Source organism: Pistacia vera, unplaced genomic scaffold (assembly GCF_008641045.1).
Source record: "Pistacia vera cultivar Batoury unplaced genomic scaffold, PisVer_v2 Contig341, whole genome shotgun sequence".
NCBI classification, from domain to species: Eukaryota; Viridiplantae; Streptophyta; class Magnoliopsida; order Sapindales; family Anacardiaceae; genus Pistacia; species Pistacia vera.
Genome location: NW_022196159.1, coordinates 448,740 through 467,023, shown reverse-complemented (window position 1 = coordinate 467,023; position 18,284 = coordinate 448,740). Strand labels below are relative to the sequence as shown.

The 18,284-nt window shown below is 36.4% G+C and overlaps 3 protein-coding genes and 1 non-coding gene across 5 annotated transcripts; 3 read left to right on the top strand and 1 right to left on the bottom strand.

Annotated features, from left to right (window-relative positions):
* Positions 1-3,029: 3,029 nt before the first annotated feature.
* LOC116138485 (protein SPOROCYTELESS) lies at positions 3,030-4,474 on the top strand. Its single transcript, XM_031424195.1, has 3 exons — positions 3,030-3,590; positions 3,963-4,130; positions 4,235-4,474. Exons 1-3 carry the CDS (start codon positions 3,030-3,032, stop codon positions 4,472-4,474), a joined length of 969 nt encoding a protein of 322 aa, XP_031280055.1.
* Positions 4,475-6,696: 2,222 nt separating this feature from the next.
* Positions 6,697-6,778, bottom strand: TRNAS-AGA. The gene has a single exon. It is a non-coding gene; the product is annotated as a tRNA-Ser (tRNA).
* Positions 6,779-7,319: 541 nt separating this feature from the next.
* Positions 7,320-11,698, top strand: LOC116138524 (universal stress protein PHOS32-like). 2 transcript variants are annotated; one of them, XM_031424232.1, is made up of 3 exons: positions 7,320-8,110; positions 11,210-11,257; positions 11,408-11,698. In XM_031424232.1, the coding sequence occupies exons 1-2, from the start codon at positions 7,393-7,395 to the stop codon at positions 11,215-11,217; spliced, it is 726 nt and encodes a 241-aa protein (XP_031280092.1). In that variant the 5' UTR covers positions 7,320-7,392; the 3' UTR covers positions 11,218-11,257; positions 11,408-11,698. The 2 variants fall into 2 exon arrangements, with proteins under 2 accessions (XP_031280092.1, XP_031280093.1); XM_031424233.1 differs by having other exon boundaries at positions 11,359-11,698.
* A 3,645-nt stretch (positions 11,699-15,343) lies between these two features.
* Positions 15,344-16,806, top strand: LOC116138484 (zinc finger BED domain-containing protein RICESLEEPER 2-like). The gene is made up of 4 exons (XM_031424194.1): positions 15,344-16,240; positions 16,343-16,380; positions 16,536-16,593; positions 16,690-16,806. The coding sequence occupies exons 1-4, from the start codon at positions 15,344-15,346 to the stop codon at positions 16,804-16,806; spliced, it is 1,110 nt and encodes a 369-aa protein (XP_031280054.1).
* The last annotated feature ends 1,478 nt before the right edge of the window (positions 16,807-18,284 follow it).

The following is an 18,284-nucleotide window of genomic DNA, read 5'->3' as shown; positions in this document are numbered from 1 at the left end:
TTTTCCTGTGGGGCTGCTTGGTAAGTGGGAAACTCTGAGAAAATAATGAGAGAGAAAAAATCCCAGTTGAGATTGTGATCTAAATGCATAATTACATTAACATCTTGGATGTTTCTGTTTCTCTCTGTGGTCCATCCAAATATATTTGGAGATTTGAGAGGGATTGTGATCTTCCATTTATGGTTACATTTTCCACAGGTTACATAAGAGCTAGACCTAACAGTTACTCTAACTTTACCCTTCCTTAATAGCAATTCTCTAGGAAACAACAACTCACTCATCCACTGATATTTAATCAAAATAACTCCCTTAACAAATCATCTGTGGGTGGTGGTGTTGTTCTGGAAAACCGTAGGAGATTGATCTCTTCCCCGACAAGAAGGTTACACCGCAAGTACAAGTGAACTCCGACGCCTTCTCCGCTCCGCCCCAACACCTGATCATGGCGTTAGGCAAAACGAGTCAAGACATGCTGTGTCAAAGCAATGATGGTCTGGCGCTGGCCTATATATCAAGAGTCCCAATGAAACTGTGTTGCTGTCGAGAGTGGTCATCGGAACACGTACATTTTCCGGTATATATATATTTGTAAGATTAGATCATGTGAATTTAGTAACGTTTTAAAGTTGATGCAATTGCAAGAACATTTACGTAACAAGTCTTTTGAAGCCGCATCTTTCAATCCACGCCCAAATCCCCAAAAGAAAATACAAATAAAAATAAAATGAAATTTAAAAAAAAAAAGAAAAAAAAGAAAAAAAAAGGTAATCATTCCACACAAGGCACAATCTGCTTCGCAGTACCCAAGAATCCCACCATGTCTGTCCCAACAGTGTATGACACTCAGCCGCCCCCGGCCCACTCATTCGACGTGGCGCTTTGGACCACTTTGAATCATTTTCAAAATTTTAGTCCTTTCTAGATATTAACCACCCGCCCCTCTTATCAAAAATTTCATCAATTAAACATCTATTAATTTATTCTCTAATAATTTGAAAGTGTTAAAGCTAAATACGAGATTGAATTTGAGAAATTGAAAAGGCATTCACCTCTTTATGTTTGATGCAAGAGCAAGTAAAAATTTACATTAAATATTAATTTTTAATAATATTCTAAAAACCTTAGTGTAATCAACATAAAGTACTAAAAGTATGAGCTATGAATGAAGGGAAAATAAAGAATTAAAGTAAAGTTATTGAAGCACTTGGTTGCTTTAATTTGTCGAATTGGGTTAATGCGGCGATAACATTTTGGTTTTGTAGGCTTAACGGAGATGTGAAAAAGATGTTCAAAATCTTCATTTAAAACATGTTGATCCACGTTTGTTCAGTCACACTGATTGAACCTGTAGCCGCCAACTTGTCTTCACCACTCTTTTAATATATATATGTGAATGACGTAATGCCTTGCGCATGCTTTTTGAGTATATTGTATATTGAATATTAGGATGTCATGTAACTTTACTATATCAAGATTTCATATGTATCTTAAACATGTGCCTTAATGGTACATAACAAAAGAAACGAGCCATAAATAATTATTTCTGAGTTGTTGCATAGTTTGATAAGAATTCTTAGGTGTATTATTTAAAAAGTTTTGAGTTTCAGTTTTTCTTCGAATGTTAATAGGGATAACTACTAGAGATTTACTTCTAGAGTCGTAAGAGACTAATTAAAGTACATGTAAACACCTTTATCATTTAAAAAAAAAAAAAAAAAAATGTTGACATGGTAGTTAAAAAATTATATTGTCCTCCAACCAAATCATATTAGAATGCAGTTTGAAAAAGAAGAGGAACATATCTTTCTTTCTTTTTGGGGGATTCTTTGGTCAATAAGCTTTTGCTTTTAATAGTAAACGCCGCCCGTTTCATCTTTTGTTGTTCACAAACATATATTAAACGGAATCGTGAATATATGTAAATTAATCAAATATTTAGATATATTAATTATAATTCAATAGATTGAAGATTATAAATTAATATGACAAATTTAATTGAAATATTCGAGTTAATATAACATTCTCAATTGGTTCAAGAAAGGAATTGCCATGTTGGAAGTTACCAAATAGGATAAAACTTTTTGATAAAAAATTTCTATAATAAGAGGAGTATGATTGCTAGTCTACACCATAGGGTGATCATAAAAAAATCTTACTTAATATGATTGTTTTTGGCCACCTGATCTGATCAGCTCAAAATCCCATATGATCACAAGATCATGGCCATTAAATGATATGAAACAAATCTATTTTTTTAATTGAAAAATAATGATTTTATGCTAATTTTTCGCCCTGCCTTATTTTAGCTTCCTTCAATGTCTTCATCTCCTCTGCCTCAGAAACTGCTTGGTAGAATTGGAGAATATTTTTCTGGGTTATTGACACCTGTCCGTAGGTACCATTCTACACACCCTCGTTCCCCACGCCTCTTTCTAGAGCGTAGCTATACTTGCGTACTTATAAATAATCCCTTCATTTAAATATAATGAATTAAGAATTTATATCTATGAATTTCAGACAAAGTTTTGGATGATCTTATTAGGATAATCAGGTTGGTTTATATTTTTCAGTGTTTTTGTTTTCTTGTACACTAGTTGGAGCGTGGATCACGCGCCAAAAAGGGAGAGTGAGATGAAAGATGGTGGCAATAAGAATGGCATTTTTCACAGAAAAAGGTATTGTTATGTTGAGCCCAATTTTACTATTGCAAAAAACAAACCCAAAAGAAAGAGAGTGAAAAACATGGTCTGAAAATAGACAAAAACGAAGAACCCTAATTCATAAAAGCAATTAATAATTTAATATAAAATAAAAAATTAATATGAGAAGCATTTTTTGGCATATTTCCAAACACCAAATTCCATGCAATTAATTATATTCTTTCTTATTATTAATTAACTATTAATTGTTTTAATTAAATTAATTTAAGTTATTCCCTCAATCTCTTTCCTCTTTATATAGGCCTCTTCATCAATATCACATTATAAACAAAACCAAACCAACCAACAAAGCTTTAACTTAGCTTATTCATGGACACTTTCAACAACGCAATACAAGAGGCGAGCTTGGTGTACATTGCATCTCATCATGACGGGCCAGCAAAAGGTGAAGCTACCAAGAGCTGTAGAGGAAGAAAGCACGCCGGCAACAAAGCCGGAACGTCTCAGAAGAAGAAGCCTCAGAGAGGTATGGGAGTGGCTCAGCTTGAAAGTTTGAGGATGCAAGAAATTACGTTGAAGAAAATGGCTGAAATGCCCCCTCTTGACCTTCACCGTCTTCAACACCAACACTATTACTCTCCTCATCACATGCCCTTAATGAAGCCGATTCCCAGTGTTCCCGTGTTGCACGGAGCGACAAACTATGGTGTGTCCGTTCTCGGTGGAGTTGGAGGTGGGTCGTTGTTGGGTTTGGACCAGACTGCTGTGATGATCCAAAGTGCTGGAAATGGTTCTGGATCGGGTCAACATAACCCGGATTTTACAGCTAGCCAGCTGAGTTTTGTTGAGACCTCAAACGAGCTCTCTTCAATACCAAAGATTCAGCCTCAGTGGGCTCTGGCCTCTGAACGCTGTGATATTTGCTCAAAGGTATACTTCTTATTTTTTCTGTTTGGTTCTTGAGAAATTTTTTTTACATAACAGTTGTAACATCAACTAGGTCATTAGATCTCAATTTAACTGGGCTTAAAACAAGTACGATTTTATGATTGATTGTGTTAAGAAGAAGAGTTTGAGTTTAGAGTTTATGTACTTAGTGCACGATCTTTTTTCTAACAGGTGATTGAATGTAAAGTTTTTTTTATCCTATGTTTGTGTTTTTCACTTTCCCAACATTTTCTCTAGCTGATTTATTAGCTTTATGTAATCCCGATGTTATTATATATGTTGAACAGTTGAAGTGCTTTTTCATCTTTGCATATGATGTTAGTTTGGCATTTTTTTTCTTCTTTTTTGTTTTAGAAGAAGCGCTTCCATGGGCAGAACGGAGGATTCAATGGCATGAACACCTCAGATATTCATGGTTCCCATCAACAAAACAACATAAACTTCAATGGCGGTTTAAACGCTTTTGGTGCTAGAGCCGCAAGAAGTGCTCTTTATGCAAGTCACGATCTTAATCAGCAGCAGGTTAACTATTTCATTCTTGAACATCATTTGTAAAAAAAAAACCATGTATATGCACATATGATTCTTTAGATTAACTTGTGTGAAATGGGATTTTAATTGTACAGGGTGTAGAAGTGAAGACAATACACAAAAATGGTAGCTCAAGGGATAGAAATGTGTTAATGGAGTATGAATTTTTTCCGGGAAAAGATGCGAAAAGCACTTCCTCCAAGGAGATGGAATTGATGCCGACAGAAGCTTCAGTTTCAGTAGTGGGTGGTGAAGCTTCTTGTTTTACTGCTACTGTTTATGGTGTTAATGCATCTTCTAATTCTGTTGATTTGTCCCTCAAGCTTTCATATTAGATGCAAATAAAAATTTCTGTTTGTATCAGATTAGGGATATTTTACTTATATATTTGAACCAGAACCCAAATTACAGCTTTTTTGGTTTCCTTTTTGCTGTTAATTAACTCAAAGATCTTCATCAAAATAGTGAAGTATTTGTACTGATCTCAACCCAAGATTGTGTCAGAAACTGTTTTAATTTTCTCATCAGCTTCATTAATGATATTACCATTGTTTCTCATCTTGTAATCTATCTTGTCTTCTAACCAATCTTTTCTGGGTCTAGCTATAGCTTAATAAGAGCATTCTAAGGCTTATTTAATTGTCATTAGGCATATAGATGCCCCGCTATCTCTGATAATTTCCCCAAATAAGCAAATGTTTTGATCTTTTGATCCTCCAACATTAATTGGTTTTACTGCAAAACATATGATCTGAAGAGCTTAAGGCAATGCAGTAGTTCATAAATTTGATATTATTCTTCTGTCTCTAATGTTATATTTTATTTATCAAAGGCAAATTATATTTAGGTTAAACGAGCTTAAATATGAAAAACATGATGGAAAATATATATAAACTACTTATAAATAGGCTGCACGATGGAGAAGAGAGCTACAGGCTATGGCTTTTACTGTGGTATAGCTCACAACCCTAGCTAGCTTTTTACTGTATTTCTCTCTCACTCTCTCTCTCTCTCTCTCTCTCTCTCTCTCTCTCTCTCTGTCTCTTAATTGTTTTTACTGGAAAAAATGAAGATGGGTTTTCCATTCTAGAGTCAGTGAACATCTTTCATGGACTGAAAACCACAAATGAGCATCTAAGTATTCTGTATATGGGAGTCAAGCATAAGCTTTTAAGAAGTGCTTTAAAAACTGTGAAAAAAGGTAAATAAATAAAAAAGCAAAGACTGTAAAACTAGTAAGAAAGTGAATAAACTTCTCATAACGACACTGGTTTATTTTGATGAATAAAAATGGCAGAAGGAGGCAGCACAGAGGGCAGGCAGGCAGGCAGGCAGCCATAGCCAAAACACCAGACCAGTACAAATCTGTAGTAAAGTATAAAAATAGATGCAGGTGAAGATCACTGGGAGTCTGTGTTAGTTTCAGTAGAAGTAAAGGGCTATGTGGAAACCCTTTTTCTCTAACTCCCTTTCGATTGATTGGATGCTCAGTCATCAGTTTGTCTTATTCATTCTCAGCTTTTTCTTTTTTATTCCTCTTTCTTGCCATTGTATTTTGGTAAATAAGTAATAACCCTCTTTCATTTGGTTTTTTTTTTTTGTAGCTTTGTTCAGAGACCTTAATTTTAAGTGTGAAACCAAAATTCATATTCAAACATTAATGCTAGTAATAACATATGGGAATCAAAGTTATATGATTATAGTCTAAATATGTCAACATCCACATTATTATAAACAGTAAACGACTTTTTTCTACCCAATTAATGGTTTAATGATACTTTTTTACCCGTAAACTTTTAAAATATTATTTTATAATTCAAATTTATATTTCATTTTCGATTTTGGCATCATTGTGAACCTATATCACCACTATTCTCTTTTCCAATCATCACTCACCAAAACCTCTCAAACCATATTCTTGTCGAGCCCGTCAATTTTCGAAAATCGAGTGATTAGGGTTTACACAACTGTCCATTTCAAGTCAAATTCCGATCAATCTCAACCACCAAAATTTAACTTTTTATCACCGAAAAACTTATCAGTCTTCTCTCTTCAAAAACCCTAATAGTAAAAAAACGAGTTTGTTGTCAGAATATAAATTTGGATAATAAAGTGATTTTTTGAAACAGTTTAACCTCTTTCTATGTTTATTTTTGATTTAGTTTCCATATTCAAACAGTAATACTAGTAGTAATAACAAACGGGAGTCAAAGTTATATGATTATAGTCTAAATATGTCATCATCTACGTTATTATAAAAGTTTAAGTTCTAAGAAACCCACATAATTGAGGAAAGTATGTTGGACATTTAAAAGAGAGTTCAGTTTAGTACTTTAGTTTGGTAAAAGTTGTTTTATTCAATGATTTTGGTAATCTTCAAAAGCTCAAGCTACCTTGTAGACTGTAGAAAAGAGAATTGAGTTTATAGAAACCTTTTTTTTTTTTTTTTTTTCCACAAACACTAATCTGATTATATATCGCCTCTTCAATGTTCCTTAAAAATAGTAAATTACAAACAACTGGAAAGCCCAAAGAAAAAAAAAAAAGAACCAAAATACGTGGACGGCAGGATTCGAACCTGCGCGGGCAGAGCCCACATGATTTCTAGTCATGCCCGATAACCACTCCGGCACGTCCACTGTTTGACACTAACTATATGTTGATATTCTTATCATTTAATACTATTAGATTTGAAGGCATCCATGAGTTCGGAAAATATTATATAAACCCCCTGGATAGTGCATTATCATTTATCCCCTTAAAGAGTACAATTTTTTTTACTAATACTCAACTAGGTCTAGGTTACGTAACCCGCAAATCTAATCACGAAAAACGATAACCGTTTTCAAATTTTATTTTCTAAATATGAAGTTTTAATCTGGTATTGATAGAATGTTATTCTTCTAATTTGATCACTTCAATAATTGTGTAAACTTTAGCATTGTAACAATATGATTCTCCACTATTTAATAGGACTTAGATTTAAGATCTCGTTTGAATAGTTCAAATCAATTTATAAGGTGAGTTCACATGACAATTTGTATTGAATTCGTTATTTGTTTGATATGATAATAGGTTTTGTGGGCCTAAGTTTGAGCCCAATTCTTCCAAATAAGGCCCACACCGGCCTTTATCCTTTTAACACTCTGGTCTATGCCTAAACCCCACTACTCCCACTGTTAATTCTCGAAATAGATTCACGATCGTTTTGCTCCAGCCAACTCAACACAAACGCAAACGCTACCCAAAAATAATGAATCCTCATCAAACCCCATCTGATTCTGACCACCCCCAACTCCCCACCATCAAGATCCATCACCCCGCCGCCGCTACCTCCGCCGTCGGTGCCACCCCAACTCCTACCTCCCTTGCCCGCCGCAAGATCGGCGTTGCCGTCGACCTATCCGACGAGTCCGCCTTCGCTGTCCACTGGGCCGTCGACAATTACCTCCGTCCTGGTGACGGTGTCGTCCTCATCCACGTGTCGCCCACTTCCGTCCTCTTCGGCGCCGACTGGGGCCCACTGCCCCACCACCAAGAGAACCCTGGTAACGCTGATGAGAATAGTAATGATAGTAATAACAGTAACAAAGAGCATAAACAGCGGCAGATAGAACATGATTTCGACAACTTTACGGCTACGAAAGCTGCTGATCTGGCGAGGCCGTTGAAGGAGGCTGGGCTCCCGTACAAGATACACATAGTGAAGGATCATGACATGAGGGAGAGGCTGTGTTTGGAGATAGAGAGGTTGGGTTTGAGTGCAGTGATAATGGGGAGTAGAGGGTTTGGAGCTGAGAAGAGAGGAAATGATGGGAAGTTGGGGAGTGTGAGTGATTATTGTGTGCACCATTGTGTGTGCCCTGTGGTGGTTGTTAGATATCCTGAGGATAAGGACGGCGGCGAGCCGGTGGTCAAAGTTAAGGTACCGGAGGAGATGGAGGAGGACCACGCAGATGCAAAGCTTAAAGGTTAGATTTTTTTAGAAAAGTAGTTTTTATTTCTTTTTTACCTGGTTTGTGTATGTATTGTTTGTTTTGTGTGTTGTTGAATGATGGGTTGTTTTTTTTTTTTTTTTTTTGATGGAGGATATGTCAAGCTTGTTTCTCATTTTTATTGTAAAGGGTGGATTTTTTCATGGGAATTAAATGTTTTTGTTGCTGATATATGAATTGAGTACTGCGGGAGAAATAAGAAGTGGTTGGTCTTCTGGGTGTTTTGTAGTGAAATTTATGTGAATATCTGAGTTGTGAGCGTATCTCGGTGAATTGATGTCTTTCACTAGGGTTTTGACTTTTGAGCACAGTTTTTTCCAGGAAATTTATTGACTACATGACAGGTAGATGGGTTTTATAGGAGATTGGTGCTAACTAGTATAGCATCACCAATTACTTTAGCATGGTGGAGTCAATTTAGTACTTAGTAGCAATGTAATGGGACAACAGTCATTGTGGATAGATAAACATGTTTTCATTGAATTGAAGAAGTTGGTCTTGTGGTGGTAGAGTTATTAGTGTTTAATCATTGGCTGCTTGTAGTCCCTTCAATTTGATCAAAGCACTATCCTATTTGAAGACAACTTGTACTTTTATTTTTTGGCAACACAATTATGTTTTGACTTGAGAAAACATAAGAATAAATAGATTAGACTTCTTTCCTTGTGCAATTAATAAACAGATCTGGTTCAAATGATTATTTGTTTCTCAAATTTATTCTTAATGGACCTGTTAAGATTTATGATTGACAGGATGAATTTTGTGCTCATATTAATCATGTATTAGTAGATAATATTTCACCTATCATTGAGAAAATGAATTGTCTATGATAAGAACCCACCCACTCCAATAGCTCAACAATTTGGGCCAGGCCATGGGTCTTTCATGTGCTTGGGTAGAACTCTCCTTGGAAAACCGGCTTGCCAAGGAAGGGTGCCCAAGCCTTTATAACCCACATGCCCATCCTTTTCCCTTTCAATGTGGGATCCTAACATTCCACCACGCTTTCGCAACCAACGTCCACGTCGGCCTCCTTACCCCTTGGGTGACTACGCGGATCCCGTTTCCCTTGTAGGGGTGGGATAACCCAATTAACCGAACCGGTTTCGGTTAAAAACAGAATGTAAACCGAACCGAATTGAAAATTCGGTTACCGGTTAACCGGTTTTCAAATTATCCTTTAATCCTTAAAATTCTTCAATGTTTCATTTAAGTCCCTAAATTCAAATATTTATTATGTTATATATAATAATTTTTTTGCTTTTATATTTAGGGTAAAACCGGTTTGAAATTTTTTTCAAACCGAATCGGTTTTTTGAATTTCACAAACCGAAAACCGAACTGGTTTGTAAAAAAACCTAATTTTCGGTTCGGTTATCGATTTGGTTCAGTTTTCGGATTATTTATCCCACCCCTATTCCCTTGGGCCTCCATGCCCTTTCTCGAGGTAGCAACCCGGGCCCAAGGTTAGCCTGGCTTGGGCACTCTCCCTTGGCAAGCCGGTTTTTCAAAGAGATTTCTACCCAAGCCCATGAAAAACCCATGGCCCAGCTCAAATTGTTGAGTTATTGGAGTAAGTTCCTATCAGTCTATAAACAATAACCCTTTTCCCCTGAAATTTTCCGAAATTAAAATCAGTACTCTTTGGGTATCAGTTAGTACATGTGCATGCATGCAGCCTGATAATTTTGATAATGTAATTTTGAAACGTCAACCTAATTGTTATTTTTGAGAGTTTCACCAATACTTGGAATCTCTTATTTTCGTAGCAGCGACTTGATGCCTCTACAGCATTTTCAAAGTTAGTGTGACACTTTCTTTTTTTTTTTTTTTTTTTCCGAAGGAAAAGGGGATGTATGATACTACTAAATAGAGATTTCTGAGATGTATTCTGCAACCACATACTGCAGTTGTCTTGTGTCAAAATTATATATATGACTCACTCCTGTGAGGCATTAGCTATATTACGAGGTGTTTGATATTCATCTTAGAGTTATTTGTATCATCCTTTTGTTGTAGTCTATTCTGGTGATTATTTCATTTCTATGATATGGTATGCTATGAGTTAGGGCAAGCTTCATCTTGGTGTATTTTGAAAGCTTTGGATGATGTATTGTCCTTGCAAATTGGAATTCTTTGATCAGTAGGTCTTTAACATGTTTGATGTTTATATAGTTTGGCTGTACTTTTGGGACTCCCTAATCGGCAGGGTTGTTGTCCCTGCTCCCTCTAGTTTTGAATAGGTTCCTATGCTTACCTAATTGTTATTTTCTTTCCTGTGGGCTTTCGTAGCTAGGGCCTCTTTCCTGTGTGGTCCTACCTAATGAAACGGCTAGAAAGTTATTAAGAGGAAGGTGAGAAATCTTGTATGGGAAAAAGAGTGATCTAAAGTTGGAGTGATAAAAATTGTTTATTTTGACTGTTTAAATGTTTATTAACCAGAATTAATCCATTGAAGTAAAAGTTCCAGAAGTCATTTACTTATCAAATCGTCTACCAGAACTCCTGGTTAACAGTAGGCAAGATGTTGAAGTGATAAAAAATTAGTAAGAACTGCATTTTGTCAAAATGCTTATATGTGACTTGTCTGGATTGAATTGAGAAATATTTGTTATGAACACCCTGATTATTCTTGCCGAAGTACGGTATTATTTTTTTTACCTCAAAAATGCGTGTAAACTGGGTGATTTACATGTAAAGAAGATTTTCTGCAATGTCATGCAAAATGAATTATAGTTTGTATTTCTCTTGCACTAGTTCGGGATGTTGTGATTTTGTTGCCTTGGCATTTTCGGAGATAAATATTCTGTGCTTACTGATTCTCATTGAATTCATTTTGTTAGAAGAATGTTGAAAACATATGGCTGAAAGATTGTTTGAAAGAGTGAGATTATTTTGCAACTGAAATGAATTCTTGAATGCTATCTCTATTATTGTTTCTTCTGATCATCTTACTTCATCCTTTATTTCACTTAAAAATGGTTGGCTCCATTTATTTATTCATTTTATATATGGTTCTAAATCTTATAATTTTTGCTGGTTGTAACTTTGTTGATCGCCTGTGTTTTATTGCAGATGCTTAGTAGTTCCTTGGGGTCATGACTTGATCCTCTCCAGTAGGAGGTAAGAGTTGCACTGGAAAATCTCCATACTGGTTCTTTATTTCTCATCAAGTTTTGCAAATTTTATCTCATTCAACGAATATTTTCTTGTATCTGCCACAGGATTTTCTTGAACTTTATGTATCTTAAATGTTGTTTTCGCATGTTGTAGATAACGTAGAATCAATCGAGTCGACAGTGAAGAGCCGACACGTAAGAAAAAAGTCAATGTGATCTTGTTCACAGGGGGTGTAATCTTGTTAATCTATAAAGATTGTTAGGAGTTCCTTGTTTATTCTGAAAACATGGTTATTCATCATTTCATTTTGTGATGTGTATGCGATGATTGGTGGTGTTCTTGTATGAATGATTGACGAGGCTTTAATTTTCTTTAATGCCCGTTTGTAAAACTTGTTTCACTGCATTGCTATATAAGCATAGTTTCTACGAGGATTTTATAAAATCTGCTTGAATGACATGAATTTTCTTTTCTTCCTATTACTCATGACATAAATCTGAATGTGAAACAATGAGGATCCCAAATTATCACTGGTACTTTTTGTATGATGCAACGATCTCCTTTGGACTATTTTCAAAAGGCTAAAAGATTTTTTTCCAGTTAAATAATAGCTTAATGACATTTTTCCCTTTACAAACCTTTAATATACTACTTTTCCACCAAATGACACCTTTTAATGATACTTTTCACATATCTTGTCAATCATCGTTGATTCTAATATGGTTGGAAACTCATACCATCATTATTTTTTTTCTTGATCATCACTTATTAAAACCCTTTAAATTGTATTCTCATTGATCTCGTCTATCTTTTAATATACTACTTTTTCACCAAAATGACACCTTTTAATGACACTTTTCACCTATGTCGTCAATCATCGATCGATTCTAGTATTGTTGGGATCTCACATCATTACTATTTTCTTCTTTGATTATTTTTCATTAAAACCCTTCAAACTTTACTCATGTTGACCTCGTTAATAGTTGGCAATCGAACGATTAGGGTTTGCATAATTGTCTCTTCTAAGTAGGATTGTCAGTCGAGTCGAGCGGCTTGCGAGCCGGCTCAAATCGACTCGGTAATTATCGAGTCGACTCGGCTCGAACTCGATTTATTAACCGAGTCGAGTTCGAACATAGTGAAGCTCGGCTCGGCGGCTCGCAAGCCTGATTCGGCTCGTGTATACACTGTGCACTTACACAGGGTGCTTTGGTGATTTTTTAAACCATGAGGTATTACAATGATATTTTCCAGTGAAAAAACTTTAAAAAAATGATAGTTACACCCCCCCCCCCCCCCCCCCCCCCCCCAAAGTGCAAAATCGTATAACACGAATACACCAAATCAATTTCAGTTGCCCACTTGCCCTAATTCCCAAATCGCAAACAAAGAACCCCCAAATCATGAACCAGACACGAGTCCTCGCCGTGAAATCAGTCATCTCCGTCGTTATTTCTGATCTCGGCAACCGGAAAAAGAGTCACACAAACCCCCATATCGCGAAATCGCACCAGCCAGCAGCCCACTGCCCACCACCCTGAAATCGACTGCCCGAAATCGCAGACACGCACCAGCCATCACCGTGAAAGTGACAGCCACCACCGTGAAACTGCCAGGCAGGGACGAGGTATGGTGCCATTGTTGTAACTTGTAATCTTTGAGATTTGTTTGCTGAATAAGTTGCTGAATTTTGTTGATGATTTGTTTTTAATGTGAATGTGATTTGAATTTTGTTTGCTGATTTGTTTGCTGAATAAGTTGCTAAATCAACTGATTTGTTTGCTGAATAAGTTGCTGAATTTTGCTGAATAACTTGTAATCTTTGTCTATTGAACATCCACTGCCCGAATAACATTTTGATTGTTTCAGTTGATTTAGGAGTAAAGTCACAAAATCTACTTGAAAGTAAACCGATGTTGAAATTGAATCGCATGTTTTGCTTTCCAGAAAATTCCAGGAGTCAATTGTCTTCGCCTTTTATTTAGTGCGCTCGCCTTGTAAGACCTGTCAATTGTCTCACAGGCTACTTAGCCTGAATGCAGGACCAGTTAGAAATGGTCATTTTGCATCACTGGTCATGGCGAATTAGACTGTGGTCCATGTTCACATTCCAGTTGAACTGATAGAAACAAAAGAATGACCTGCATTCCAGCGTAAATTGATTTGAAAAAGCAATAAAAATCAGTGATTGTATCATGCAATGGCACATCTGCCGGAGCCAAATGAACTGAAAAGGACTTGTGTCAAGCCATTAAGGGTCTCTGGACCTTAATCAATAAAATTTTAATTGATGATCTCATATAACACATACAAGTTCAGACAATGTACCTATTACAAAGATTTGGGAAGGCACTAACTAAAGAAATCCTTTATGCAGGCTTTCTTTCAATGCTTATAAACTCATGAGAATGCGAAGGCTCAAAGAAAAAATAGCTAATGTTAATAATTTGAATTCTGCGTATTTCTTGTAACATCTTGTCAAAGTCATTAGAAACCACATAAAGGAGAAAAGGTGTAGCAATTATTGTGTCATCATTTAATGTCATCTGACTCACGTTATTGACAAGCAAAACCACCAGTATCTGAACAGTTTAGAGTTCATAATTGGCAAAAAAATTTCTTTAGCCCGAGCTCATGTGCATTCAATCAATGGGGACTTAACTCATCAACATGTGATTTGCACACATCTTAGTTGGAAAGATTTTCTCACATAACTGATATGAAATTATACGTATAAAAGACCATGTTTAATTTGAAGTAGATATATACTCCTAATGATTATGACTAATGCAAACATAGAGCAGGTACTTTACAAGTTAAGAGCATGTAGAAAGTACATCTAGCTGTGAAATATTCTGCCGTTACTTGATGGAACCTAAGAGAAAGGGCCTGTAATGGTGTCTTATTTTTCAATTGTAGGTATGACATCAGGAGACAGTTCCTCAAGCACCCCTACATTGGATGATGTCGACGATTGTGTTACGGTAAGAGCAGTCGATCGACGTAGCATTTATGGAAGCACAGGTGTTACGGAGCAAAGTGTGAGTAGCCCCAAAAATGTAGAGGACAATGACAGTCCACTATAGAGGAAGAAGAGAGCGAAGACATCAGCTGTGTGGTCAGAATTAGGGAGGTGGTTCTCCTTGGTGGTACAAGGAAGGGAGAGTGCATTCATTGTAAAACAAAGTTGAAAATGACTGTCATTGGAAGCACAACACAATTCAATAGACATTTGAAAAGGTGTGCAAAGAGAACATCTCACTTGAGGCAACAACAAATAAATTTCCCCCCTTCCAGTTCTCAGGGTGGCTCTACTATCCTGCCTGCTCTACGGGGCCAACTCGATATGCTGAAGATGAGGGAGCTTATTGCACATTGGGTGCTGATGCATGAGCATCCATTTTCTATTGTGGAGGAAGAGAGGTTGAACAACATGATGAAGTACGGGATTCCTCAATGGACTCCGATATCCCGTAATACTTGTAAGAATGATTGTTTGAGAGCGTTTGAATATGAGAGGCAGAAGTTGCTGACCCTATTGAAGGGTGTTAGGAAGATAAGTCTGACCACAGATCTATGGCATTCAGGCAACTAGAGGATGGAATACATGGCCTTGACTGGCATTGGATTGATGATAATTGGAAGTTTAATAGACGGGTGTTGAACTTTATTCATTTCCTTCCTCCTCGTTCTAGTGTTGCCATTGCTGATGCAATTTTCAAGTGTTTGATGGACTGGGGAATTGAAGCTAAGGTCCACACGATATTGGTGGATAATGCTTCAAGCAATGAAGTTGCAGTAAAAATGTTGAAAGATAATTTCCAAGCTACGGGGAAGCTTATATGTGGGGGCAAGATGTTTCATGTGAGGTGTTGTGCACACATCTTGAACCTGGTTGTTCAAGATGGTCTTTATCAGATTAGACACATTATTGAGGACATCCGTGATACCGTGGCATATATCAATTCATCAGAGAGTAGACTAAAGGTGTTTGCAGAGATTGTTTAGCAGTGCCGATTGCCATTTCGCAAGCTTATTCTTAATTGCAAAACGCGATGGAATTCAACATATGATATGTTGACAACGACAATGAAATTTAGGCGTGTTTTCCCTTGTTTGAAGGAAAGAGATTTGAGTTATTATTATTGTCCCAAGGAAGAGGATTGGGACAAAGATGAGAAAATTTGTTCAATTTTAAAGGTGTTCAGTGGTGCGTCGAATCTCATAATGGGGAGTGATTATTCGACATCAAACTTGTTTCTAAAACAAGTTTGTACAATCAAAATTATGTTGGATAGTAAGAGTCAGGATGGAGATGAGTTTATACAGACCATGATTTGGAAAATGAAAGAAAAGTTTGACAAATATTGGGGAGAATGTAATCTATTGATGGGTGTGGTTGCTATTTTGGATCCTAGACTGAAGATGAGGGTAATTCAATGGGCGTTCCCTAAGATGTATCCTGAGCCTGAAGCGCGAGCAAATATTGATGTTGTTCGAGATGCCTTGTATGAGGTATATAGGGAGTATGTTGATACCAGTAAAGCATTGACAGCTGCCCGCGTTTCTGCATCTATAGGGGATGGAGTTCAGGTTGTTGGTGAGGGGTCAGGGGCAGCGGTAGAGACGGCGGATGATTGGGATGATTTTAGTCAATTTTTGGATGTGGTTGAGACGGTTGAGCCAACGAAATCAGAATTAGACTGTTACCTGGGAGAGGGATGCCATAAATGTGTCGGGGACCTTACGACGTTTGATGCTTTGACGTGGTGGAAGGCTAATTCAACAAAGTTCCCTATCTTGTCTACCATGGCTCGTGACATATTAGCCATCCCTATTACTATGGTTGCTTCTGAGTCTGCTTTCAGTGCAGACAGTAGGGTTATTGACACGTACCGATCGTCGTTGACTCCCAACACGGTGGAGATGCTCTTATGTGGATGTGATTGGAGCAAGACTTTGAATGGGGTGAAGAAAGGATGTAAAGTAGGTTATATGCTTATATTGAATATTGTTTTTATTAAATTTAATTATTACTTTATATTTATACTAACAAAACTTCAATTACTCCTCCTTTGTCATTTTCAGGAAGAACAGCAACCGTTGGAGATCAACATTCCTATCCCGTAAGTTCCTGAGATTCAGTGCATGGTTTGGTTGTGGTAAGAGGCATGCATAGGTAAAAATTTCATTCCTTTTGCTTTTGTTTCATGATTATACATATTTTTCTCATGTAATAGTTACCTTAAAAAATACTTACTAAATTGAACATTTTCTACAGGCAGTGGAAAATTGTGGTTTTCGTCGAAGACAGGTCTACTGCAGACTACTGGTGGATAGTGATTTTGATTGGTGGATTTTATTACCTTGGAATATTATTTGTATATATTCAGAACTGTTTTTTGATTTTGTAAAGTAATAGGCATTTTTTAAAGTTCGAAACTGTCATGGTTAATTCAACATTGGATGTAAAGATGGAACGCTGTACGCAGGAAGATTGTTGTAAAAAAGGGGAAATTGGCTCAATCAAACCTGGAGAAATGGTGGTTTGATCGAGCCTTAACGAGCTCGAGCTCGAGTTCGAGTCGGCTCACAAGTTGGCTCGAACTCGATCGAGCTCAAGTTCGAGTCTCAATTCTGAGGCTTGCCAGGCTTGAGCTCGACACTGTAGTTAACGAGCTGAGCTCGATAAGCCAAAAGCTCGGCTCAGCTCAGCTCGTTTACAGTCCTACTTCTAAGTCAAATTTCAACCAATCACGATCATCAAAATTCAATATTTCACCGTAAAAAAACTCATCGCCCTCTCTTCTTTGAGTTTGCTCTCCGTTTGCCATTGAATAGAAAAGTGCATTTTTTTTAATGAAAAAGTGGTATTTTAGAAATTTATAGGTAAGAGAATGTCATTAAACCATTGTTTGAATAGAAAAAAGTTGTTGACTCTTTTTAAAATCTAACTAAATCATGTCAACTTTATGATTTTTGAAAACTATTATTTATCTATTTAAATTATTACAAATTCCTTTGAGTATTATAATAAAAATCTCATCGTTTGATGAAATATTAATAGTTGTCAAGATTCAACTTTGAGAGGCTATTGAAATTACCCCCCATAAAAATATTCAGAATGTGAAATCTGACATAAAACGCGTAAGACTTTGATGAAGAACCAACCAGAGAAATGGTAGTTATGCTTTATTCTTTATTTGATGCTTAAAGTGAATTTTTTGTTTTTTTTTTTTTGGGTGGTAAATGATCAACCATTCACCAATATACTTGGTTAGTAATGCCACCTTAAAATCTATTCCAAATAAAAGGCTTCTTTTTGTGTCAACCTTATGTACTGTACCCACAAATAATGGTGAGAAAAACATATGTAAAAATTAGAATTGAGTGACACCAACCTAACACCTGTCATATCTTTTTAATGCTCTAAGAATCAAACTTGAGTTGACACTTTCAATTCTCACTCACTCACGTTTTAATGTTTTCTTAACACAACACAACACAACCCAAACTCTCACTGTAGAGGTTTCCATTTCCATTAACATTATTCTCATCTTCTGGTTAGGTGGCTTCTTTAATTATCAGTCATCAAGTCTGAAGTAGAGATTTTTATTTTAGCTTTTATATTATTTGATACCCATTTCGTGGTATAGAATCGCTTAGAAAATGGAAATGGAACCACCACAACTAAATTATTGATTCTTCAGTCAATTTAATCGGTTGGTATAAAACTTATTCAAAGTAACCCAAGATTTTCATCCAAGTGTGTGATTAAACAATTATTTAATTAAATATCTTGTTTTACCTAATGTTTAAGAAAGGAACCGAACACAACTCTTAATCACCAAATATCAATATCCCCATCACCCACCAACCAGATAATGAGAACTGTCCCCTAACCCATTTGGAGTGAAGCAACAGCATTGCCTTTTTTCCATATACATATCCAATTATCCACCTTAGCTAATAAGCTCAACAAACATGGCTATCCTCCTTTCTATTCCTACTTTTACCAAATCTATTTTTT

What these genes read in the sequence shown, in the direction of transcription:
- LOC116138484 (XM_031424194.1), top strand. Translation starts at nt 15,344, where the DNA reads ATGAAATTTAGGCGTGTTTTCCCTTGTTTGAAGGAAAGAGATTTGAGT. An exon ending in GAGATCAACATTCCTATCCC is followed by an intron (nt 16,381 to 16,535) that starts GTAAGTTCCTGA and finishes CATTTTCTACAG; the next exon opens with GCAGTGGAAAATTGTGGTTT. An exon ending in CTGCAGACTACTGGTGGATA is followed by an intron (nt 16,594 to 16,689) that starts GTGATTTTGATT and finishes CATTTTTTAAAG; the next exon opens with TTCGAAACTGTCATGGTTAA.
- LOC116138524 (XM_031424232.1), top strand. Translation starts at nt 7,393, where the DNA reads ATGAATCCTCATCAAACCCCATCTGATTCTGACCACCCCCAACTCCCC.
- LOC116138485 (XM_031424195.1), top strand. Translation starts at nt 3,030, where the DNA reads ATGGACACTTTCAACAACGCAATACAAGAGGCGAGCTTGGTGTACATT. An exon ending in GCTGTGATATTTGCTCAAAG is followed by an intron (nt 3,591 to 3,962) that starts GTATACTTCTTA and finishes TTTTTGTTTTAG; the next exon opens with AAGAAGCGCTTCCATGGGCA. An exon ending in ACGATCTTAATCAGCAGCAG is followed by an intron (nt 4,131 to 4,234) that starts GTTAACTATTTC and finishes TTAATTGTACAG; the next exon opens with GGTGTAGAAGTGAAGACAAT.